Genomic DNA, 26301 nt, shown 5'->3' with positions numbered 1-26301 from the left:
CAAAAAGAATTTAAGGGCTTTTGCAACTGGAGTCTCAGATACAGTGACCTATAAGCAGATAAGTTATAGCCCATTATAATTACGTGTTTGGCTTTCAAGAATATTGCCATAGTAAGACTAACACCCATGACAAAACACACGATAGACTTTCCTCTACCTTATGCAATAACCACAGGGAATAAACACAACAGAAGGCGGAACAAACGAACAAAAGAGTCTGTGGTGCATCTGTCTTTGAAAAGCTGGTGAATTAGCTACCACCACATTTCGGAAAGATCTCTCTTAGAGTGGTGCTGTATAAAGCACTCACAAAGTAGATCCCTCATTGGGGTGAAATCCTGGCGCTATTGAAATCAGTGGCCAAACTTCTATTGACCGCAAGCACAATGGGGTCACAATTTCACCCTAGCTGTATTCTTCTTTGCACTGACTCTCTACCTTTATGGTGCTATTCTGTTAAAATCTGGAGACACCTCAAAATTTATGTCTGGACTGGACATGAGACATGCACTATCCTCCTCCAAATATAATGGTAATCACATCTCATGTCCCTTCCTAACAACAACTTAGCATAACGAGAACTGCATAATTTGTGGTCTTGCCATTTGACTAATAGCTCTTCAGTTCTCATTTATCCAATCCAGTGCATCCTACACATTTAGTTTCCCTCTGGCTCTTTCCCTCCTCTCTCTCATTTTTACAAACATCCCTGTTTCCCTGCCGCCTCCTCCCTCTCCACCAATCACCAGATTTAAGGATTTGCTGCAGTGGCTTTACAGATAAATTCAGTCTCAGTCCATTTATCAAGGAGGTTGATGTCTGCCTCCCGCCCAAACACACTACTTGGACAGGAGGTGCAAAACCGGTGCAGCTTTCAAAACTTATTTAGGGAAAGTGAGATGCTCAGCACAGCAGTTTCTCCCCTCCATCCGCCAAATGAGGAAAAGGGTTTCCTTTAAAGTCTGTGTAAATGTTGCTTGCAGCATTAAATCTTTGAAAGAGCTCTTAAATCAGCTATAGAGCAAGTCACCATGCTGCACACTTCCCTAATACTGGTCCCAGCATGCTTCCAATTCCTTAGGATATAAAGTCCCTTCCTTTCCTAAACCCTTGTTGTTTGGAACATGACTCTTTATGACAACACACAGCCCAGAGTATAAAGCAGTGGTTTCCAACCTTTGGACTGGTGGGTCAGTATCTCCCCTTCCTAAGCCCTACTTCAGCTGCTGCCATCATTATTTTCCTGTCCCTTTACACCCTCCTGTGCTTTTCCACCCCTGCTCATTTTTGCCCTTCTCTTCTTTTCTCAATTTCCTTTATCTTTCTAATTTTTATTCTTTGGTTTTGTGGTTGCCCTGTCCATTTTCTCTGTTCAGGAAAAAGCTACAAGCCACTCGCCATTGGTGGGTGAATGGAGACGTGAACATATGCTCTTTCAGCTGAGCAGATAGGCCCAAGCTGCTTGCTTTCAAGGCTGAGGGTTGCTACCTGATCCTGTGACCCCGTATGCATGAAATATTTCTGTGGCCAGCTGCATTAGAGGCTACAATGCAATCAAGGACAGAAAGTGGATGGTTTTTAAAAAGCCACCTCCTGCCCTACCCATGGTCCCAAGATCATATACTTGCATTGAGGAAGGACAGACCCAGGGTCATGCAATGGTCTCCTCTGCTTTGTGCTCCACCTAGACTAATCTGGACCTCCTCCAGTTTAGGAAATACTGACAAGGTCTCTACCATTCGCAGAATCAGAAAAAAGCGGGGAGCATTACAAATGGAGAGGGTCCAACATCTGGGCAAGAGCTCTAGGTTCAAGCTGCGATACGGTGATCACAAACATTCGTTCAAATTTCAAACTGCTTTTGGTTTTGACCACGTTCAGACCAATTTCCACTAGCTAGCCTACAGCAAGTTTTGGCTTGCATGAGTGTTTTGGGAATGGCTGTTATTTGTACATATCACAGGTGAAAAGGGTATTTTTATCTCAAGCAAGAGCTTTGTTTAATCATTCTTAATCATCCAATTAGAGAGCAGAAATGTGCCTAAGGTGTCTCCACAAAGGATCACAGTGAACTGCTTGCAAATAGCCTACAGGCTAAAATTTGTTTGCATAAACTCTTTGGTGAACAATAAGAAATAGAAATTAATTTGTAAAAATACTAAAAGCCTGCTTGGGGATAAATAGTGGAGAAAAAAAGGCAAAACTCATTGCATAAATGATTGACAATGACCAGTTTTCTCAGCTCTGGTTTGGAGATGCTTCAAATTTGGGTGAGGAACAAGGCTTGTGATGTTGTGCTAAATATACAGAGTACTGGAAGAAAGTTAGCCAGGGTCCTGCATTCCCATATAGGGAAGAGTGGCAATGAAACACTTCAAAAGCACCCACAAATGTGTGTAGGCTATGGAGATGAAGGAGTAGCACCGTAACTAGAATAGTCTGTGGACTCCAGTAACAAATTTTCTTAAGGGTTTCTTGTGCCTCCCTCTAAAGCAGTGTTTCTGAATGACCGGTCCATGGGATTTCCCTGACACAGTTTAAAAAGGCAGCAAGCTGGTGCTTGATGTCAAAAAGGTTGAAAAACACTGCTCTAAAGCATCCAATTCTAGCCACTCTCAGAGGCAGGATGCTGGACCAGATGGACCACTGATGTGATATTATATGGCAGCTCCTATATATTCAGAGGCATCCAATCCCACTATCCAATAAAAGAGAAGGATCACCGGTACAGCTCCCAGTAGGTGTTTGCCACAGCTATGTTAGCCCGCTGCCAGGCCTGGTCCTCAAATAGATTTCCTTCTCATTGTTTAATGTGCATAGCGAAAGCAGTACCAAATGTGTTCTGTGCAGGCCATTGCACACAAGCAGTCACAGCATCGTAGTTTAGCAAATCAAAATTTTAAAAAATAGCACCATCAAGCAGAGGAAGCAACAGAGAGAAGATTCTGCAGATGTTTCTGAGAATAAAGCAGATTTCAATTAAAAACAGAATACTGGAAACCAAAAATACAAACGAAGCAACACATGCATAGAAAAAGGTTCAGTCAAATGCAACCATAGGTCAGCTATTGGGAAGCTGGATCTGGGATGAGGACAGATGGTTTTGGATTGGCAGCCAATAGGTAATGAGTAATTTACACTAATTTTTCTCCTGGTCAATTCTAAATCCAGGGCTGAAAGAACATGCTTCTTTACCCCTTTAAAAAATCCTCCATTCTTTCTCAGTCATGAGCAAATTAAAAAAAACCCAAAGAAATAAAGAGGCAAACCCCAGCAATACTGTAGCAAAACCCTTTTTCTACAATTGTCCTCTTGTATGTAGCAAATAATCTTCCCTGCCTTGTAGTAGCACTCACAATAAACGAGTGTAGTCAAGAAGTCAAACCACCACTGAGTAATTCAACATTCCATAAACCAGCAGAGCCCATTGATTAAATTCTTCCATTTGCAGAATTTCCACACATGTATTCGCAATTTAGTTCCACCAACTAAAGCCACCCGGACATTAAGCTCAAGACTGGTAGAAGAGTTGAGCATCTACAGCTGAATAAGATTTTCAAAAGCTCAACTCTTTTGACACTCTCCCCCTGGTTGGGAATGCCTAGCTCTCTTAAAAATCTGTCCTATAATCTCTGAACTAACATTGACTAGAAATGTCAGTATTTCAGTAATAAATGCTTTTCCCTCCTCTATTTCCCCACCACCAAAAAATTGAATATGTTTTTCCTGAGATTTTAACATAATCCCCACTGACACACTGGATATTACCTTTCTGCACCGAGTGGACGTCACTGAGACAGTAAATCAGTTTGAGCTAATACAATATGCCAACTCGCTCAGCAAAGCCAAATATTTGACAAAACACACTGAAATCTAGCAAGACAAGAACCATCTGGGAATTAGTGTCCTGCACATCAACTGTCTCCAACTACATTGTAGAAGAAAAATTATATTTTATATAGACAAAAATCAATCAATTGATCTACAGAAAAAAGTGTGTGTGTGTGTGTGTGTGTGTGTAGATAAATATAAATATTCTATTACCAATAACACTGATATAGTGAACACATGTAAAGATAGCTATCTGTACTTATTGAAAGTGGAAAGCATTAGGCAACTTTAATTATAGGCATCTGTACCACTCCATATATCATCTAGAAGATAGAGATATAGAGATAACAGGAGCCACCTAGTCATTGCGGGGGCAGGGGGTGTGGAAGAGGAGGCAGCTCAGATGTCAGGCTAACATTTATTTATTCGGTGAGTTGAAGGGGAGTGTCTCTGAATAAAGTGGTAGATGGTGAAGCACATAAATTTCTATTTATTTTATGACAAAATAGAAAAGAATAACCTTGGTCCATTATACGTCTCCCTGATGTCCGGAAGAAATGCATTAACCTTTTTCTCTGCTGCAGCGTGGAAGTATGTTAGTCACAAATTAAAGACATGGTCTCACCTCAAAAAATCAATTCTCAACAGCCTTTCAAAACTTCCATTTACCAGCATTCATGTGCTTGCAATCACAGTGTCCTTCTGAAAAGGACATCTTGCCCACCTAGGGACAAACCAAATCTGCCCTGCCCACATACGTCTGTTGAGTCCTCAGAATGAGGCAGGTTCCACCACCGGGAGGTGGTGCTAGTCCATTGCGGGCCCTGAGTAGGACTATTTTGGGGGGGGTTCCCACACATAACACATAATAAGTTAATAGGAGGATCCCTTGAACTGCTCAGGGCCCTAAACAATTGCTTCATCTGCTTATGCCTAGCACTAACTCTGCCAGCACCCACATCAACACACCCGGTCTCACTGGAAATGTGTCCCCGGCATGGGCACATATCTATGTTGCAAACGCAGCACGAGCCCGTACTTACCTGCTCCTGCAGACAGCAATCCCTGTACACGGTGTAGAACCACAGAGCTAATTACAGTTCCAGGAACAAAACTACACTGCACCAAGGGAGGGAGGGCATGCACATAGGCCACACGCTCAGTTCATGGTCCCTGTGCATTAGAATGCACAGCCTCGGTCTAACATCGTTAGAGGAAGTGCAAGAGTTACCTGTTGGGGATGGGAAATTTTCATTTCCTTCAGTCCCTCTCTTTCACTTCCAAGCCCCCTCATCCCCAAAAACACTCTTGTGCTCAACTCCCCTGCCCCACAAAGTTCCCTCAGTGAAGATCCTGTGCTTACCCTTCTCTTTAACAGGTCCCCACTGCTCCCCCCTCTATAAGCCTCCCGTGCTCACATTCTCCCAGTAAAGTTTCCACTGCTTCCTCAGTGAACTTTCCAAGGTGGCTCTAGTGGTTCTCCTACATTCTGTCTTGCCTTGTCCTATAAAATCAGGACACCTGGTCATCCTAACACCCACTGACATCAGCAGAGATCCCGTAACTTCTGAAGAACTTGCATTTACCACTGTTAGAGAATAAAACCAAAACCAGAATCTGAAAATATTTTACACTCATATAGTACCTTCTATCAGGAGATATCGAAGTGATTTATCAATGCTCGTTAGTTAAGCCTCCCAATAACTCTGGGAGGTAGAAAAGCAACATATATCCTATTTATAAAAAGGCTAACCCGAGGTACAGAAAGATTTACTTGCCAAAGATAACAGTGAGACTGGCAGAGCCTGGAACAGAAGACCTGGGCTTCCAATTCCCAGTTCCCTGATCTCAACATCGCCTCCCTATGTGCAATAGTGGTTTGCCTCACACAGGGCTTGTCTACACTTACCTCCGAGATTCGGCGGCAATTGACTGAAGTTACGTAAGCAACTCAAAAAACTTGCGTAACTCCCATCGACTTCTCTGCTTCTCTTCTGCGTGCCATCTTCACTGCACTGAGCCGACAAGAACCGCGTTCCCATCAATGCACCACTAAGCCACTTGAGAAGGTGGTTTTAGTACGTCGATTTCTGGATCAACTGAGTGGGTGTTCACTAACTGCTCAGTCGATCCAGAGAAGTCGATCTGACAGCGGCGACTTTGCGCGTGTGGAAATTGCTGTGAAAAGGAAGTCTTATGGAGAAGCATGCTTCTCACCCAGTTTGTATATGCCATGTTCAATAGGCTGCTTTTAAAACCCAAAGTCTGATAAAAAAGACAAGGTTTCATTTTCACCTGTGAGATTACAAAACCCAAGCACTATGAGTCAGAGAAATCTTTGATCCTCCTAGGTAAACTGGAAACATAAAGAAGGATGTAATAGACTTAATTCTGAAAGGCTAATTAATGGTGAAGTGAGACTTGGGAGAAGCAAAGGGGAAAAAAATCTTGATTCACATTCAACTGGAATGTATTCCTCTTTAATCATTTTCCCCCATGTAATTTACATGTATTATAGATAATGTGCTTGAACTCGATTAGTTGTGATTTATAATACTGGTGTAAATACTACCGTCTTCCCCCAGGATTTCTTTGGAATTAAGGTGATTTATCTAAAAGAGGTGTTCGGGATGCACAATATTTTAATACAGCAGAAACGAGTCAATATTTATTCTCTGTTAAAATTAAAAACAAATGTACTCATAATGAGAATAAAAGAGGGGTCACGATCAAGCACAATACAAGTGCCCCAAATTTCACCTACCCTAGCTTGCATTTCCTCATGCTATTCCATTCCTTTGCCTCTCGAGGGCACAGACTACTACTGCTACCTCTCAGTCACCACCTGCCAAGCCTCTCCCAATCCAAGCCTCCAGAATGGAAAGACAACCAAGCATGCAGGAATGGATGTCGCTGTGTTGTCATTGTTCTGAGGTGGACAAATATCCAGAACGTCACAATCTTTAGTTCTGTTATGACCTAAATCCCAGTTGAACCCAGATCTGCAGAATGCATTAAGCCACTGCAACACCACACCTGCAGCTGGCCTGTGGCTGCTGACTCAGGCTCATGGGGCTCAGGTTACGCGGCTATAAAATTGGAGCATAAACATTCAGATTCAAGCTGCAGCCCCAGCTCTGGGACCCTCCCACCCAGAGCCCAGGCTCCAACCTGAGCCAGAACATCGACACTGCCATTTTATAGCTTCGCAGCTCAAATCAACTGACATGGGCCAGCTGCAGGTGTTTTAGTGCAGTGTGGACATGCCCTTAGTGATCTATTCTATTGCAAGCATCAGACAAGCCACCAAAATTACCGGCCCACATCTTCAGCAGACAGTTCTCTAATTTGTAACAAAGCTTCCCAAACCCCCCAAGAGGTAACTGTGGCGGCCAAGGTCCAGCGAGGAGTAGTGACATAGTAGAGCTGCTACACCAATTTGATGACACCAGAGGGTCCTCCTATGTTGGAATGATCCTCCCACAGCTAGTTATGCTAGCTTTAATGCCACTTTGCACTAAGTGTGGCACGAAGGAGGTGCAACACAGCACAGCATTTGAACAAATGTTTGATGCTCAGATTTTAGTTCTGAAGTCGCTAGAAATTTTCTTTCCATGAGGTGCAGCTCTCACTTAAAAAAGTTAGAAAAATGATTTAAATTGTTGAATTTAGATCCATTCTACTCTATTCTCCCTCTCCCCGGCCCACTATGGTCGCAGCAAATAGGAGTATTTAAAGGGATACTTAGATCAATCAAATCACCTTTATGGAACTAGGACATGGACTGATTTGCATATTTAGTAGGTATGTTTTATAAGCGTACACTGGCACACCCCACTGTTGCTATGACAGCTCATTTCTAGAATCTAATGTGGTGGCATCAACAGGCACTACATGAAACACCCTGGACGCTGGAGGAAGGGATGGATATTACATATTGCTCGTAAAAGAGAATAAAATAAGAGAATAAAGGCAATAGATTGGGAGCCTGAGGATATAAAAAAAAAGAATAAGTTTGGAAAGAACTCATTATTTGTATTTCTTACTGTGGCAATAATTTAAATGCTCAAAACAACAATAGAAAAGGAATGGAATTGCAGTTAATTTTCTGAACACATGAATCCCCTTCAATTAGTTGATGAAACAACACAATCCGTTTTCTTGCCTTTTTTTTTGTTCTTTAATGGGATTTGAATAATCAATTACTCAATTTAATTGCAATAGCCCTGGTTTCTCCCTACAGCTTCCTATAATTGCAACTAAGGTGAACAAAACAGGATGACATTAATTGCATGCAAGATGTTTGCAAAGGGTATATTACGGTCACACTATGTGGTGTCATGTAGAAAATTTTTAGTTACAAAGAATAAACAGGATCTTTCTGTATCATACATTATATATAACACAAAAAACCCACTATGTAAAAAGAAAGTTAAGGCTGCAGAGTTGAGCACCCAAAAGTCAGGAAATGCCAGAATTAAGATTACGTATGTAACCTTAATTCAACCCCACCATGTGCTCAGGCATTAATATAGTATTTAATTACATGATCACTTACTAGTTTTTCTACAGGACTGCTGCCTCATTCAGTGTACAGGATATACTGTGCTTATTGAATGAGCATCTAGTCAATATCCTGTTTTATCCTCATTTAATGTGTGGTTCTATGCCTGATACACTGCACACCTTTCAAACCCTGCTCCGAAGACAGAATTATTAATTTTCTCATGGGCTTTTCTTGGGTGCTGAGTGCTACAGTATCCATGTGCTTCACAAGCATTAATTTATTTTCACAACGCTCCTATGAGGAGAGGGCATTATCACCCCGTTTTACAGACTGGGAACTGAGGCAGAGAGAGATAAAGATCAAAACTGTGCACGAATTTAGGGTCCCCAATTTGAGAGACCTAGGTTTCCTCGGAGTACTTAGCATTTATATGTTCAAAGCCCCAGCTCCCATGGACTTCAGTGTGAGCTATGAGTGCTCAGCACTTCTGCAAATCAGACCTGAAGGTACCAAACCAGGCACCCAGAAAACGAGAAACACAATTAGGGACCACCCATGAAAAGTTTGGCTTAGGTGACTTACCAGGCATCACACAGGAAAGAAACTCTCCTTTCTCTTCCTGCAATCATTACCTCATTCACTACAGACCTTCCAAGTTTTGCAACAAATGACACAAAGGTCCCTACACCCAACAGCCTCCTTTACTTCACAACCCTGATTCATCCCTACGGCAGGTCCATCCAATGCACTGAATGAGGCAGGGGGCTTGTGAAAAAAAATCATGTAATCAAGAGGATATCATAATAATCCATACTCACAAAGGGGCTGAATTAAGGTTGTACATGTTCTCTTAACGTAGTCTGTGTGTAGGATACATATTGCATGAGTAGATAAAATAGGAAATTGTTGGCCTGACGCAGTGTACTGATATCCAAGGAAGCTCCCACGGTCCTCTATGGACTTCTGATCAGGTGAATTAAAACAGTTAATGACTGCAGTAAGGTGTTTTTCATCATTTTTGTTATATGTTTTGTTTTCTTGATGCTCCTAAATCATAATAGAACGAAGGACAGACACTGAAGAGTTCTTAAATTTGTCTTCTCTCTCCGTGGTTCAACCATACTTTTTGGTTAGGAAGACAGGAATGCTGGTCTCTATTTTTTGTTTTGTTTTTTAAATAAGTAGAGGGGCAGTATATGAAGAATGACAGATAGGTCATGCAAATATCTGACTAAATGGACAGGTCAGAATTGGGTCCAGCTGGTATTATTAGAGAAGCATAAGGTTAGAGACCATGAAGACCTATTAGATACTGCAGCCTAGTTCCCCAGGAAATGTAATACAGGGAACAATTCTGCATATTCTACTGCTCCAAGCAGTCTAAAGTTAAATGGCCCCAAGTAATGGGGCTTCCACCACATTCTTGGGAGACTATTCCACAGCCTTACTCACCTCAGTGTCAAGATTTTCCTGATGTTCATCGTAAATTTTCCCTCATTTAATGTTATCATCACTACATGCCTACTAAATAATTCCTCTCCCCCCCTTCCCCTCTCTCTTTGGTGTTCATACCTTTCAAATATTTGTCAAGTTCTCCCTCCTCCCCCATTTCACCCTTAGCTATTACTTAGCCAGCTTAATCATAGCTAGCTCTTTTAATCTTTTCTCACAAATCTAGTCCCCTGATCATTTTGACATATTCCAAACGCCTTCTAATTTGTCAATTTCACTATGGTAACCTGGTTCCCGATGCTGAAGGCAATGTTCCAGATGCAGTAACACAACCATCATGTAGAGAAAGATGATTTTTCCCTCTTGTGCATGCAGCTTAAAATGGTATAGGCTTCTTTTTGCAGCTAAATTTAATTGCATAGTCATGTCTAAATTGCTGTGCACTCTCACATCTAAGTCCCAGTATTAACACATTTCAGGTTCCCCCCCACCCACCCACCCACCGTAAGTGTGTGTTTATTTCCCACAGACATATTACAGTAGCTTTCACTTTCCCCAGCTGGAGCTAAATTTAGTTATTTTCTGCCTATGAGTCTAACCTCTCTAGGCACCTTATTAATATTTCTCCATCCTCATCAGTATTTGCAACCTTCCCAATTAGGTATCTGGCAAAACTCATGAAATATGCTTTTATTCCTTCTTCCAGATCATTAATGAAGATGATAAATAGGACCTGACCCTGTGTGTATTCCTTGCGGCCTCCCACTAGACAGTTCCACACAAGTGAAAATGTTGTGGGAAAATAATCATTCTCCACTAAAATCCAAATACACCTTTTGTGCTCCCTTTGTAATTAAAAAAAAAAAAAATAGTGGACAAGATTTATTCAAAACCCATACTGCTTATGCTTCCATTACTTTCTAGGGGCTCACTCCTGCAAGGTGTCAGGTATCCTGAACTCATATTGAACTCAATGAGAGTTGAGTGTACAGTCAGCATCTCACAGCAGAACTTGGTACCTTGCAGAATCAAGCACCCAATGTTTTTCTCTCTCAATATTTATTCTGCTAGGGATAGAAGTCTGCCTCATGGGATGTTAATTGCCAGCATCAATCTTCTTTCATTTTTGAAAATTGGAACTGTTTGCTTTTCTTGAGTCTTTCAGTGCCTTCCATCAGCACAGACAGTACCTGAGTTATGGAAACCTCAAAAAAAAATGTGGGAGATCTAATTTAGATCCTGACAAACCTCCGCACAGCAGCAATACTGAGTGCCTAGGTATTTATAACCATGCATCTAAACATTTATATTTTGTGCATTTGCTAGACTTGCATCAATGAAAAAGACCCATACTGGGTCAGACCAATTGCCCATCTACTACTAAATGTGCATATAACTGTAGAATAGGTATATTATTGTACACATAAAATATACGTCGATATGTTACATTAAAGACACCCAACATTTTTCTACAAGGGCTATTTTTTGCTTGGTAAATTCATTTAAGGACAAGTAATTATGCAGAGTCAATTTACATCTCCATCCCTACTTTCTAAGGCTCTAGGGTTAATCTGTGCCAGCAGGGACTACGTTCAGTTTGCCTATTTGTGAGCTTGTCACCCCTCTGCTGATTTCCACTATGTGCCGATCTCTGCTAATATGTACAGCAATTCCCATTTTATTATTCCCCCATATATAAACGCCATCTGAGTCCCTGCAAGGAGTTTAGGAGACACACTCGTTAATTCACACAGAAATCGCAGAATCCAAACCAGTGTGTTCAAAACCTGAATCAGTCATGAGGAAAATCCAGTCAACGAGCTGACAAAGTAGAGTTAAGGAGTCAGAATGACCAGGAAAAAAATAAAATAAAATAAAATAAATAAAACTGTAGATACATTTGCTTTAAAGAGAAATTTTCAGTTTAAAATCAGGTGTTGTAAAACACAAAGCACATTTTACTTGTTACTTGTAAGACCTTTGGATTTTAGATGATTAAAAAAAAAAATCTAATCATCATATATGCTCTTTGAATACTCTGAACATCTCTTTCTGCTTGGACTTCGAGGCTGAGACTGTCATTTTTTCTTACAGTGCCTAGCTCCATAGGGCTCCAATATAGTTACATTTAAAATACTATAAATGTTAAATAATTGCACAATTTATAAACAATTTCAAGTTCTATGTATTGGACTAAGACCCAAGTAGTTTAGTAGTGATGACCCCAACAAGGTTCTATTGAAAGTTAAGAAGTTTCTGTAGTAAAAACATAAAAAGAGAAACATAATTTGTGTAGGTTTCTGAGCCATCACAGAGTTTCATGAAATTCCTTAATAAAATTCTGTAGATAGACTTGGAAGGATTTGATTTTTCTTGGTAAATGTTGATTTCACCATTCACACACAACCTGAAGAAATATATTTCACGTGATAATCATCAAAATTTGCACCTAGGTAAAGTAAGAAAAAAGCTGTTGAGAACTTATTAGAATTTATTTTAAAGATATTTACTTTGCATATTCTGACATATGATATTGATTGTTTGTGTCTTAACAGTTATAAAGGTTTGACTTTTTACATCTGAACATATACCATCATTAAATAAATATCTGACCCACCCCATAATTTTCTACCACTGAAACTTTATCAATAAAAATAAGGAAAAATGCCTAAAACTAATAATTTTGCACAACTGTGAAAATTTAAATTGATCTAAATAAAAAAACATTTAACAAACATTGATATTATCCATTATAAAAAAAAAATCAAATTCTGCCAAGACTCAATATAGGCTAGGTTAAAATAAAACCTATAGGAAAGCTTATCTTTTCCTACTAGAGTCTACAGGGTCTTTTTCTCCCACAAGGGTCAGATTCTTAGCCCTGTAATGTTTTGATTTCAATCACTGCAGGGGAAATGCTGGTGTAAAAAAAATTATTTTCATTTGAATTTTTTTAATTTCATTTGTGGAAACGTTTCTATTGGTTGTAGGTTTTATAAAAGCTTATTTTCACAAAAGTTTAATGTTGGGTCCATTTTAATTAGGAAGCATCCAGGTGGACAGCATCTCTGGCAATAATGGTGTATGTGTGAGTAATATACAATATGTCTGGATTTCTGGTAAGCAAGACAACCACCACTGCCTGTTTACCTTCCATGCTTTCACATGCTGGACCCAAGCAATGGGCTTCGGGCTGCTTCTGCAACATCCATTCCCCCTAAAGGGAATGAGTCAGTGTTGACAACAAGCAGCCAGGACACAGAGGCAGAAAAAACGAGAAGCCACTGACCAATGGGTGTTTCTGATCAGAAGATCAGATTGGCTTGTTTAAGCCAACGCCTGTAAGGGAACAAAAGGGTGTCTGTCTCAAATCTAATATTTTGCTTTTTTGTGGGGGCTGGAGTTAGGGAGGGGGGGGGGAAAGCAGTCCACTTCATCTCACTGATAGCAGAGTGCTTTCTAGATGCTTAATTTTATTGGGTTACCATATGATTCTATACACTCACACCCAGGCTGCCTGTCATTGGCCTCAGAAAACAGAACAGAAGGATCCACTATGGTCTTCAATTCTGCTATTATTACAATGGTACAGCAAGGAACTGGACAATACTGAATTTCAAAGGGTGCAAATATTGAATCAGTACTTTGCCGTGTACATGCTCATGCTTAATCATTACTGGAAAATAAATATCATGCAAATAACAGAGTAAATACATGAGAATTAATAGAACTGAGCAAACACCAAAACAAAAACAAGAGCAACAAGCAGCAAATTCACTTCAGTGGTGCTAGAGATGCTTTTGTCTTTGCTTGTCATGAATATTCTAGAAAACAAAATTTGCTGGCAGCTCTTTTTCAGCTAATAACGAAGACCATTCATGCAAAGTGAATTATGAATCTGTGAACACGAATATTCATAGTGCAAACCTGATTCCAAGAGATAAGCTCATCCAGTGAGAGAACAGAAATAGTATGGTATGACCTGTATGCTCAAAGTTACCACCACAGCTTGACTTTCAGCCTACAGGTCAAAAAAGTATTCAAAAGTGTTATTTGTCAATTAATTTTGGATAGCAGATAAGTTAGAGGAAATCAAAAGTTGGGGCAGAGGCAATAGTCGGTCTCAGAATCCCTGGGCCGCAGGAACAGGTGTCCAATTTTTTTTTTTGTAGTTTGAACTCTGGGCATTACTTGCTGCCTATTCTGTCTCCCCTCCGCCCTCACAGTTTCTGCTGCCAGTCTCACCTGCTGACCTACCAGAGCAGGTAGGTCTCATTAGATCCAATCACAGGCTTGTATGACTCTCCAAATCAAAGGGGCTAATGAGCAAGACAGGAAGTCTTTCATCAAAAACCCTAAAAATAGCCAGTTGAAGGTAATGTTTGTGTTCTGTTGTTCTTAAAGAAAAAAATAAAAACCACAGCAAGGAAACTTTTGGGCACTACCTCAGTGTGGGTGGTGTGGGGATATGCATGTACATTTGCTATATTGAGAAGAGAATAGCAACTCCACTTGCTAGGTTAGATGGTATGTGACTGGGCAAACTACAGGAACATATTTTAGGCTTTAGTGAATCCAGGTATACAACTAAGAAGCAAGTGATTTTTTTTTTTTTTTGGAATCACAGATGTGTCACGTGTATATGACTCTCTGTCACAGGACCTCCAGAACAACTTCCAAAATAATAATTACTCCTCTCAGAGCATTTAACTCATATTAAACCATACTGGAAACACTAAATAAACTCCACACTGTTACCACATAAGTGGGTGAATGTTGACAGAAAATCCATGTCCTGAAGAAATGAAGTGTTATGGAGAACAGTTTCCCATCTGGCTGATGGGAACGTTTTCTTTGCTCACACAGTGAATGCTGCTGCGATGCCAATCTGACATATGGCTATGTGAAGTCAGTTTCTTTAATTTCTTCTCCTCCTGCCTCCACTAGGTGACTCTTACCATTCAGATTCACCCCTATCATCTTCCCCTTTATTTAAAAAAAATGTTAGTGTCACCACTTCCAGCCCCACTGCTTTGGCTAATAAGGGACCACCCCAAACAATGTGCAAAATACAGTTGCCACGTTTGCACATCTGTGGGCGTCCTTCCACCTGTGGGTGTTCTGCCTGCATTAGCAGAGCATCTGGCTTTGATTCTGGTTCATTGTGACATGGGTCAATGAAATAACAGCAAATCCCAACCCTGTGGGATTGCAAGAGTCAAAACTGTGAAATCCCAGCAAAGGCATCCGAAGTACCACATGGAGGTCTTCTCCCATTGAAATCAATGGACATTCCTCCCCCACACATACACCTGGACCACTGACTTCAAGGAGAGGAGAGAAGGATCAGGGCCCCGAACAACACATCAGTTAGCTTAGCTTTACAACATTATGGAAGGCAGGCAGGCAAGTGATCTGCCCATGTTCCACGTACACCTTTAAAAGCATAGGTTGCAGCCAACCCGCTTGCAGCCGCCAACTCAACTGCAGCCAGGAGCTCTGCTCAGAAATTTGACATGCCATCACTATCTTGGCAGGAATTCAAGATCATGACAAGGCTGGGAACGAGAAGAAATTTCATCTGACAGCAAAGTACAAAGCATGGGACACTTTTTGTAAAGAGAACGCTCAAAGTAACTTCTGCAAACATTTTATTCATCCAGGAACAGTAGGCTGCTCAAGCAGCCTCACTGAACTATGCATGCAGCACACGTCATCAGCCATCAAATCCTAGAGCCTTTCTGGAGGATTGAACTGAAAATACCAAGGGACAGAGCCAGGCTCCACCCCCTTAAAATACATGCACTGGATAAGAAGCTCAAAATCGCTTTATAACCACTGCACCACTCTGAACTACGAGACAGAATTCATTTTGATTCTATTTAAAGTCCCAAGCCCACAGTCCCAGCAGGAAACAAGAAACTAAGGGGCTGGCCCTGAATTAATTTATAGGGACTAATTAAAAAAGAAAGAGAAACCCAAAGGAGACAGTGTCAAATAGACTCATTCTCACTGGGGTTTTCTGCCTCTCTGCTTGCTAAGCCTTCCTCACAGGTGCACAAGGTCCATGCTGCCCTCTCTTTTCTGGTTCCTCGGCGCTATGCTAAATAATAAATAATACTTAGTACTTATTTAGTGCCTCAGATCTTCAAAGGATTTTAAATACCTTAACTGATTCATCATAATCTCCCTTCTAAAATGTATAATGCCCCGAGAGCCAGTCTGCAGTCTACCCGATATTTCAGAATGACAATATGATAGATGGTGTGCATTGATCAGACATTAAAAGCAAGTGGGTCTGATTAAAAGATGTATGGTTTGATTAAGACATAGGAATTGTCTCTACTATGAAGAAACAATCTTGAGATTTTGCAGGAATGAATAGCAGCAGCAGCAAAAGTTTATCATATAATGACTGCACAAAAAGACACAGGGACAGATTGTGATGCCCTTACTCATGGGCACAGACCCATTCATCACTTGCTTATGTCTTCACAGTGCGAGTAACAGCTCTGCAATGTTTGAAAGAAATGACCAAGGAGGTGGAGGATGAATGGCATTTAGAAAACAGAGGCTAATCAGAGCAATGAAGGGCCTATATCCAGAAAGACTGAGATACATACACAGAAAAGTAATGTCTTCCTGAAAGGAGCAAGTGCCAGCCTGGTGAAATTCTACCTAAGTAGTGCTCACACAGTGAGAAATGGGCATGCACGGTCAGAAGATTGCTAAACTTTTCCTGCACTAAAACCTATAGAACCAGAAAAGAATGCTTGAATGGGAAAAGGAATTCTGTGGTTAAAGTCCTCCAGTTTAAATGAACCAACATGTGCAGCCCAGCCTCAATGCTATGATATACAATACAAATCAGGATTCCTGAGTAGACTGCAGTGTATTACAACAGAAGACCAGTTAATGCCAAACAAATTCAATATAAGAGCTGTACTCTTAATGGAAGTGACTCAACTTCCAAGCCAGCATTAACAGTACAGAGGGAATCTCACATTGGGCAGTCTGGAGCAGCTCATCAGTTGGTATGCTGATTTACATGAGTGGAGGACCTGGCCCTCTTTGGATTTTCAATAAGGAAATCTTCATCTGCAGCTACACTTACATGAAAGATATTAAACCACACTATTACAAGAAGTTGAGGCTGCAGTTTTGGAGCTGTTTTCATCCAAAGAATTACAGGGAGATGCATCACCTTACTTCCCACTATAGATAGTACAAATACTTTGCATAAGCATACATACTCACTCACCTCCTTTCACTCACAGAAGGCATTACAAAAATTGATCAAACCTCAGACCACCTCTCTCTGGAATACTGAAGGCAAGTATTATTTTTTCAGATGGGTGAATAAGCCCAGAGATAATTAACTCAAAAATCACCTTAAATTTTGGGTGCTTGGTTTTAGACACCTCACCTGATATTCAGAAACACCAAAATACACTGACTTCAAAATGAGTTGAAGGTGTTTAGCCCTGAGGGGCAAAATGTTCAAACATCAATACCCAAAGACATATATGACCCCTCTCTTCCCTATATTTGGTGCACCTCATTCAGCCAAAAAGCAATGCTTACCGATTGTCCTTTTTTACTCTCTTTATTAATGGGATAATAAAATAACTTCAGCAGCAAAGCAGATACCAGAACAGCTCATTACACTCCTCATTATAAAAATAATAAGCGCTGAAAGACAATGCAGGTAAAATTGTGAAGACACACCGATCTAACTATGGATTAATCTTTCAGGGTTAGGTAAACTGAACTGAAAGAAAGAACTCTTGTACCAACCCCATTCTACAAGTTCCACAAAGCCTCATATCTACATCTCTGGCACCACAATAGTTTCCACAGTAGCAGATCATGAGGCCTTATTAAATGAAGATACTACAATATTCTATAGTAATCATCCAAAACCATTCCCATAATGTTACTGTCAACTGCAGGGATTGGGACTATACAGGGAGAACACCTCAGGATTATACCATTAAGATTTAAAATGAAAGAAATGGGCTAGAGTGGGGTGTAGATGAGGCTGGGCATTTGCAAAAGAAACAATGGGTATGACCAGGAGGTTGAGAACCAGCTGGGCTTTACCACACAGAGCCCATTTATGGAGGCTGTGGAAAAAGCACCTCATTTATCAGAAGGAAAAAAAAATCATGCCAACCAGGAAGGAAAATAAAGTTGAACTGTATTGCTAACAGTTCCCCAAGGGGAGTGGGAAGTGATTACTGAGTTAAATGGCTACATTGTTAACAATTGCCACACAAAGTATCTTATGCTGTAAAATCCATTTTTCCCTGCCAATTTACTAATGACAAAAATCTGCTAGTAAATGAATTAAATCACCCCTAAATCTCGCTCCAGCCTCTCCCCTTTTTTCTTTCCCCATATACCCCATGTTCTAATACATCATTTTTTGTTTTAGTTTTATGATCTGGCATCAATCTTTGAAAACATCCACCTAATACATGCCCAAATGCTCAAGAGCTTGAGTATAGCGAAGCAAGGTAAAAGGAAGGACATCGTGACATAATCAACATTGCCATCAAGAGAAACAACAGTATCAAACTAATCTGGCCATTGTGTTCAGGGGAACTATCCCCCATGCAACTCACTGTCCCAGTTTTCTTCTGAATGTTATTTTAAGGATGTAAATCTCCAGGATTTCCACAGGCAAGAATAAGAGTATATCAAAGAGCATAAGACAGTTGTAAAGATATTCCATATGTCAAAAGGAAGAAAATATGCAGTGCGCACGTGTATTTAAGGGAAGTATTCCCCCATAAGGTAAGTCCCTTATCTTCCGAAATGAGGGTCAGCAGTTGCTCGATTGAATTGGGATTTTACTGCAGTGTATTTTAGGGGAAAGTAGATGGAATTAATTAGATGTGGAACCTACAGCAAGAAGAGAGTTTAAAACCTCAAGAGCAGATCTGCAGTGTTATAAATAAAAAGATGTGTTCAAAATAGTGTTCAACTAAAAATAATTGGTGAGAGAGGAGGAGGAAAAATGTTACAAATAGCGCTATCCAACAATTGCATAAAGAAGGGCCAAAAAAGAAGATTAAAAAGCTCTCCCAGTACCAAACAAGTAGTAGAAGCAGGAAACCAGTATCAATTTGTTACTTTCCAATGCTGCTACATAAAACTTATGTATCAGAATTGGAGGAAATGTAAGTGGGCACACAGGAAGGGATTCAGTTTTGTTTTGCCTTGAACGCTGAACTCTTGGCTTCCCCCTTTTTACATGTGTTACCACACAGAAAAACAAACAAAAGCAGCCAATTTCTTGCACAATGACTTTTCAGAATGTTTAACAAAAGGCTGCTGAATAAACACATTAGGCATTAAAAATAGTTCAATCAGCAAGTAGGCAAGAGGTATTTACATCTTAATAGTTGTGGAGACAGCACCATCTGATGGAAGACAACAAAAGTGCATTGGGTACAACAGAGAATCTGTCACACAACTTAATTGAAATCCAATAGAAGTGCGGGATGCATGGACATTCTGCATAGTTGCTTTTATCATCAGAATATTCGCTCTGCAAATTGGTTACAGGGGCATTAAGAACTCCGTGGTTAAATATAATCTAAAAAGCAGCAACACTTTCCATATAACCTCAGTCATGGAAAGGGCTCGGCAGTCATATTTCTATGTATAAATAAAATGGGCTTATTTTGAATAGCAAGGCAGGCATTAAAGTGGGAAGTGAAAGTTGACGTTAATCAGGCAGATCAAACACTCGCTTTCCCACTTAGAGAATGGACTATTTCCATCCGGATTAGCCATTTGCTTTCAGTACACTTGCTTTTGCTCTGCGCCTTTTATCATTTCATCGCTCTAATACCCACGTCTCCCTTCCAAGAAAAAGTTTGCAGTTTTACTTCGGGATGAATTTTTTCCTAAGCATGTGGTCTAAGTGATTCACCAGAAGAGAACAAAAGCCTAGGGTCTAGTCTCAATTTGTTTCAACCCCAGACCTATAGATCCTGAAATCACATTCAAAACAGTAACTAAAAATGGGTATTTAAATTTAAGACCATAACCTCCATATACGGTTTTACCCAGGAAAGGGGCTATTTAACAAGGTTACTTTTCCTAGTGGTTTTTAATAAATCTGATAACTGTGCTGTTGCCTAGCAATCGAAATATAATGCCGTAGTTTTGTTATTAAGCAGCACTGGACTGATTTCAGCCCGTACTCCACAGAGCTGAATGGGAAGAGCTCTTCTACCCACTCTCCCCTCCTCCCGCCAGACTTTCTTTAAAACGATTTTGCAGTGGAAACATTTCTTTCAGGTTTACACGCTCGTCTGATTGCACGGTCCCCCTTTGCTGAGCTGCCTTACACTTTATATCTTAAAGAAGCCGTGTAAAAGTCACGATCTCTCTTAGCATCTTAACCAAGAAAAATTCCTCGCCATGAAAGGAAGCGACCCGGGCACCCTCGCTGAAGGTATGCGATGATTTTTCATCTCCAGTTCACAAAGGCAATTAGGCGTAGGAAGTTCTATTTACTCATCTTAAACATTCAGGTAAAGGAAAACTGGGGAGAGAGGAACAGAGGGTGAGGGACAAGGGAATTTGTTTGTTTGAAAGATTTGCTAAGTAAAAAAAAAAAAAAATTGATTCCACACCACTGAGGAAGAGATCCAAGAGAAAATAGAATTTATTCCCATCCCCCCCCCTTTGATCCACCTGAAAAATTGGGGAGGTGGGGGGGGAGAGGCAGAAAACTAACTCAATGGGCACCAGTCTTGTCATCCTGAAGGAATTCCAGCAATCTCTAAAGGAACTAGTTGGGGGTGGAGGGGGAAATGGACGGCTACTATTAAGCTACATACGCTCTAAAACACTGTCCCTACAGATTAAAATAACTTGACAAGTGTGAAACAACAAGTCCAAGTATCTCGGCCATCCAGAGAAAGATATTTAAATTCTGGGATCCCGGGAGAAAAAAGCTGCCACTGAACTTCTAAAAAAAAAAAATGTTGCCCAACTTTGGTTTCAAGGTACAGTATAGTGAGTCAAATGCTCACTCCTGCTTTTGATTCAGAACAACTGTTTACTATAAAAAGGACTCAACTGTCTTGACTCCAGGAATGAAAGGGATGCTTTCATTTCACACCAGCCACAACTTTTAAAGAAACATACCCTGCCTCCCTCCGAGATAGATATATAAATAAAAGCCCTTTTCTCCTGTAGAGCCGAGCAAACAAAATAAAACCTTTACAAGGGAGTTGGTCTTCAAAACCATAGCGGGGTCTCAGCACTTAAGATCAGTCGACGTGACTTTTAATAGGATTGCTCTTTTCCTTGCCATCCACGGGGCTTTTAAGAGACAAATCGAAGCTATTTTTCCCCAGCCCGTGATCCTTTAGAAAAAGCTTGAGGTTAAAAATAAATAAATAAGGGTAGAAGAAAGGGCAAATCCCACTTAATTCAGAAGATCGCATCCAGCTCTCCTCTGGCTTTTGTATTTAACCCCCCAGACACACACACACACACACACACACACACACACACCCGAAGAGATGCTCGCAAAGAGCGAAACAAGCAAATCACTGCAAAAGGCAAACTTAACCGCAGACAGAATTTCCATCCAAGCCAGCCCCACACAGCCCCATTGCCCTGGATGGCCACCCTCTCGCTGCTAGCTCACTCTCGGCCCCCCGTTAAGTTGAAAGCAGCCGCCAGGGCTGCCTGTAGAACAAGGGAAGGGTAGATGAACTCACCTGGGAAGACCTGCCCCTCTGCTTTTTGCAACAGCTGCAGAAGACAGACAATAGTGGCCAGGCTGTGAATCATTCTTTATCGGAGTTCACATTCCCTTCCCGCGGTAGCAGTGCAGCCGGCTCTCTGAGCGCCTCGCAAATATCCCCTGCATTGGTACATCAGAGAGTTGGAGACGTATCTCAGGGCTAAAGCCGCTATCCTGATCTGATGAGTAGCACAAACTGATTGAAGAAGGGGGGAGGCAGAGCGGGGGAGGGGGGAGAGAGAGAGAGAGACAGAGCCGAGAGATTTCCCCCGAGTCCTAACGCCTGCCGCTCGCCGCTCCCTTTCTCAGACGCCGACACACCGTCACTACCCAGACTTCAGCTGACTTCGACCGAAACTCGTGCTGCCCCTCCCCACCCCAGGCTTGGCTTTTGACAGAGGGCTGCCCCCAGGGCAATCAGTGTCATTCAGAACCTTCTGCACCCGAGGAAGAGCAAGAATCCCGTACCACGCCGGGGTTAGGATTGTACGACACCAAGCCGCAGACCCGGCGTTTTCCTGCATTAAACTGCCTTCTCCGTCTTTGAGCCATTGTGCTGCTCAGCGGCGTGCACAAAACCCGGTCCTCTTCGCAGGGACCAAGGGACAACATGTTGCAAGCCAATTACGTTCCCTGCTCGCGCGCTCTTTCTAATGGGGTGGGGGAGAGTCAATGCAAAATCGCTCTCATTAGCCAAAGAAGCGGGACTGTGGTTAACCGTCAAGCCGGCACTGAGCTGGGAAGTGAAGAAGAGACCCCCTGCCAGGCCTAGAGGAGTGAGCAAAAAACTGCAGGTTGCACGGCGTCCATTATTCGATCAGATCTTCTCAATGGCTCCCAGGCATTTTCAGCTGAAAATAGTAATTTGCATGATTATTCACTTAACTTCAGATAAGCGTGGCTGCTAAATACCTACTCACACTCTGTTCTGCTGCGCGCACACACACAATTAAAACGGTGACTCTGCTTACCCATGACTCTGAACATTGCATCCCCTGTCTCCTTTCATTTTTCTTTTAATGAAGAGAGTAGGAGGTGTCCCCCCCCCTTCCCAATACTCTGCACAGGGGGGCTAAAAGACATGTCCCCCCCCCTTTGATCTCGGATTTACAAAACAAATTAAAGCGAGGACGGTCTCACCCGGCCTGAAGTGACTGTTTTGTCCTGAACACGCCAAGAGATTCTTTTTGACGGTAACTTAACTTTCAAAAGCAACCCTAGTGTTCCTCTGCAGTGCTTTTGTGTGTGCATTTAGTCCGAACACCCCCGGTTTAGTGGAGCTCTGCTTCCTCGCTGATTCTAATAACGCTGTTAATTGTTCAGCCTCGCCCCCTCCCCAGCTCCTTTAGTCTCCCCTCCTTTCTTTTTAATTTTTTTCTCCCGCTGAGCGACCTGTTTTCTCTTTAGTCTAATTTCTCACACAGCTCTTTAATCAAGTTCTCAGGCGAGCAGCCAAGAGGCTGTGCCACTCCGTCGATAACCAGTAGGGGGTAGAATTGCATCAGGAGTGATTTATTTCCATATAACCTTCTCCTCCGGTCCACATGCATGGCACCTCCTTGGGAGGGTTGCAGACTTTAGGCAGGGGTCTGGATTGACAGCATATATTAATGCACACGAGTACCCTCGTTTTTGCTAATTGTACAGGCTCTACGCAGGTGAGCACAGCTATAAATGATGTCCTTTTTGGCCCCATCCCAAAAGGGGGTGTACAATTAAACTGACACTAGTGAACTTCTAAACAACTCAAAGGACATACCTCACACAGGGGGTAGTAAGGAACTCAGGACAGGGGGCTGAAAGAGTCACATACTGGATCTGGGTTTTACAAGGTTTCTGGACAATTACATGTTCACTCACATTGGTAGCTGTGTACATAGAAAGAGGAAAATCCTGCCCCCATTGAAGAAGGCTTTGCAGTGGGCGTGAAGCAGCAAGCCCTCCAGTGCTGTGAAGCAAGTTAGGAGAAAGGCAGGCAGAGGAGAATTCATGCAGAGGACTTTGCTGTTATGAGACTGCGCCACCCATCGCTGTGGTTTATCCACGAGCTTGAGTACAGCAAGAGCAGGGTAATAAATAGGGACAATATTTACAAATGTAACTTATTAGCAGAATGTCTCACATCCCCCTCCACTAACTGGTGCAAATACCAGCATCAGAGCCTACTACTGCCAATAGTTAATGGAGTTATTCTTTTCCCACAAGGCACAGAGGCTCATTGTTTTAGCACTGAAGATTCCAGTTTACAGCTGCCTGACACCCCAGCTCACAGTCACTTCACAACTCTTTCAGAGATGGCGTTGTGACAGATATAGCAATATTCTGCAATATCTTTGGGAGATCTTCTTGTATCAGTGTGTGCCAAATATTTCATGAGAGACAATGTCGGTGAGGTAATATCTTGTAGTGGACCAGCTTCTGTTGGTGAGAGAGACAAACTCCTGAGCCACACAGAGCTCTTCCTGAGATCAGAACTGTACATAATTCCACAGGAGTGAAGGATCATAGCTCCTGAAGGAGCTAAGAACAGTGTGGAAGGTGGGTGATGAGGCAAATTCACTCAGCTTGTAACACCTCTACAAACTACTAGCACCTGGAGAGGCTCACATATTCTAGTTCAAACTGGATTGTCCAGAGAGAAACAGGCAAAAGACTTGTGGCTAAACAAAAGCTACATTTTCAGAAATATATTGATTTCAATTACAACACAGAATACAAAGTATACAGTGCTCACTTTAGATTTATTACACATATTTGCACTGTAAAAAAAATAGTATTTTTCAATTCACCTCATACAAGTCCACTTACTCCTACTTCTTGTTCAGCCAATCACTAAGAAACATTTGTTTACATTTATAGGAGATACTGCTGTCCACTTCTTATTTAGGATGTCAGCTGAAAATGAGAACAAACATTGCAGCCGTCGTTACAAGGTATTTACATGCCAGATATGCTAACTATGCATATGCCCCTTCACTCTTCGACTCGTAGATTCTCAAGTTTTACATGATTTTTTTTTTGAGTGCAGTTATGTAAAACCATAATTCTACATTTGTAAGTTGCACTTTCATGATAGAGATTTCACTTATGAGGTGAACTGAAATACTATTTCTTATCTTTTTATAGTACAAATATTTGTAATAAAAAATATAAAATGAGCACTGTACAGTTTTGAATTCTATGTTGTAATTGAAATCAATATATTTGAAAATGTAGAAAAATGTCCAATATTTATAACAAACCATAATAGAATATCAATTTAAATTTAACAGTTGCAATTAATTGCAGTTTTAATCACCCTTTTTTAATCTCCTGATCAATTGCAATTCTTTTTTAATTCTTTGTCAGCCCTAAGCTGAATATATATATAAAACTTCCAAATCATTTAGAAAATGTTTTTACAGAGATACTGTCAGATATTGTCAGGAAGATTTGTCTGGTACTAATGCAGCTTTAGGTTAAGTACAAAAATTTTCTTGTTATTGCTTAGGCTGTACACTTTCTGCATTTTCCTCCTTTTGAAGGAAACACTGTATGATGTCAGTTTCACTTTCAGGTTCATTAGTGCCGCTAGGGAACATTTATTCATTTAAAAACAGTTATGTTCATGGGCATTTTGAAACGGGTAACATTTTTATTGGTCTCATGCTTTTAGAATTTAAAAGAAAACCTTTCATTTTCAAACAAAGACATCCAGACTTTGTTTAAAATTACTGATATTTACCACATTTTAGTAATTTCATCTTTCAGTGAATTGTTTTTTAACAGTAAAGAAGGCTGATTGGCTGAAGAAATAGTCAGTTTATTGACAGATCCATATTGTTTGTATTACTATAGCAGCCAAATGCTAAAACCAAGATCAAGATACCATTGTAGTAGGTGCTGTAGATATGCCCAGTAAGAGACAGTTCCTGTTCCAGAGGTTTTACAGTCTAACTTGACAAAACAAACAAAGGAACTATTATCTCCATTTTCCAGATGGGGCATCGAGGCCCAGAGAAAGATTAAGGCACCAATTCTATAAACACTTTGTTAAACACTTATATAAGTATGTGTTTAGTGCTACTGAAGTCTTTGACTGGTGCTTAAATAGCTTGTCCCAAGTAACAAGGAAGTTTGGAGGAGAATGAGGATTTGATCAAGCTTTCAAAGTTCCAGGTTGATGCCTAACTACAAGACCATTCTTCCTCTCATTCACTTTTCCTTTAAACGTCTTGGTCCATGGAACTTGTCAAGGGATAAATGGGAAGAAGCCACTCAAAATGTCTTCACTTACCACCAAAGCATAAAGGAGAAAGTCATGTTCCCAAGCCCCAGGCCAGAGTCCTGCCACTAATGCTGACTAACATTGGGACAGATAAGGGTATGCAACTGTATCCTTTGCAGTTAGGATCATGACCTACCATACAGGAAATTTAATAAGCCACCCAATGCTCTAGCTGCACCCTTCACACCCAAGATCACATGTGCCATGTGCAATTATTTTGTGAATATGACCCAAAAATAGTTTTCAATCTGACCCTATCCTACAATAATATATTACATTGGCCTAACTTTTCTAGCAGTGATAGCTCAGGCAAAAGCTTGCTCAGGTAGCTCAGAAAAGAAAAGATTAGAAGTCCTTAAAATATTCCTGATCCTGTTGGCTTAACGCCCTTAACTCCACAAACGGCTCCCATCTTTTCCATGAGAAGCTAAGTCCCAGCGACGTAGTGACTCTCTTCTTTTCATAACT

The 26301-nt window shown here is 41.1% G+C and overlaps 1 protein-coding gene across 1 annotated transcript in view; it reads right to left on the bottom strand.

The window, feature by feature from the left end:
- The window catches only part of PTPRT (protein tyrosine phosphatase receptor type T), a 618875-nt gene extending 595594 nt beyond the window's left edge, over positions 1-23281 (bottom strand). The window contains exon 1 of the mRNA XM_067554415.1: positions 21541-23281. Within this exon, the coding sequence (XP_067410516.1) occupies positions 21541-21613 (73 nt within the window). The 5' untranslated portion in view covers positions 21614-23281. The remainder of the gene's footprint in view (positions 1-21540) is intronic.
- Between the last annotated feature and the right edge of the window lie 3020 nt (positions 23282-26301).

This window comes from Emydura macquarii, unplaced genomic scaffold, assembly GCF_026122565.2.
Source record: "Emydura macquarii macquarii isolate MOO-44397 ecotype Brisbane River unplaced genomic scaffold, CSIRO-AGI_Emac_v2 contig_1483, whole genome shotgun sequence".
Classification (NCBI taxonomy): Eukaryota; Metazoa; Chordata; order Testudines; family Chelidae; genus Emydura; species Emydura macquarii.
This window is presented reverse-complemented; position numbering and strand designations above follow the sequence as displayed.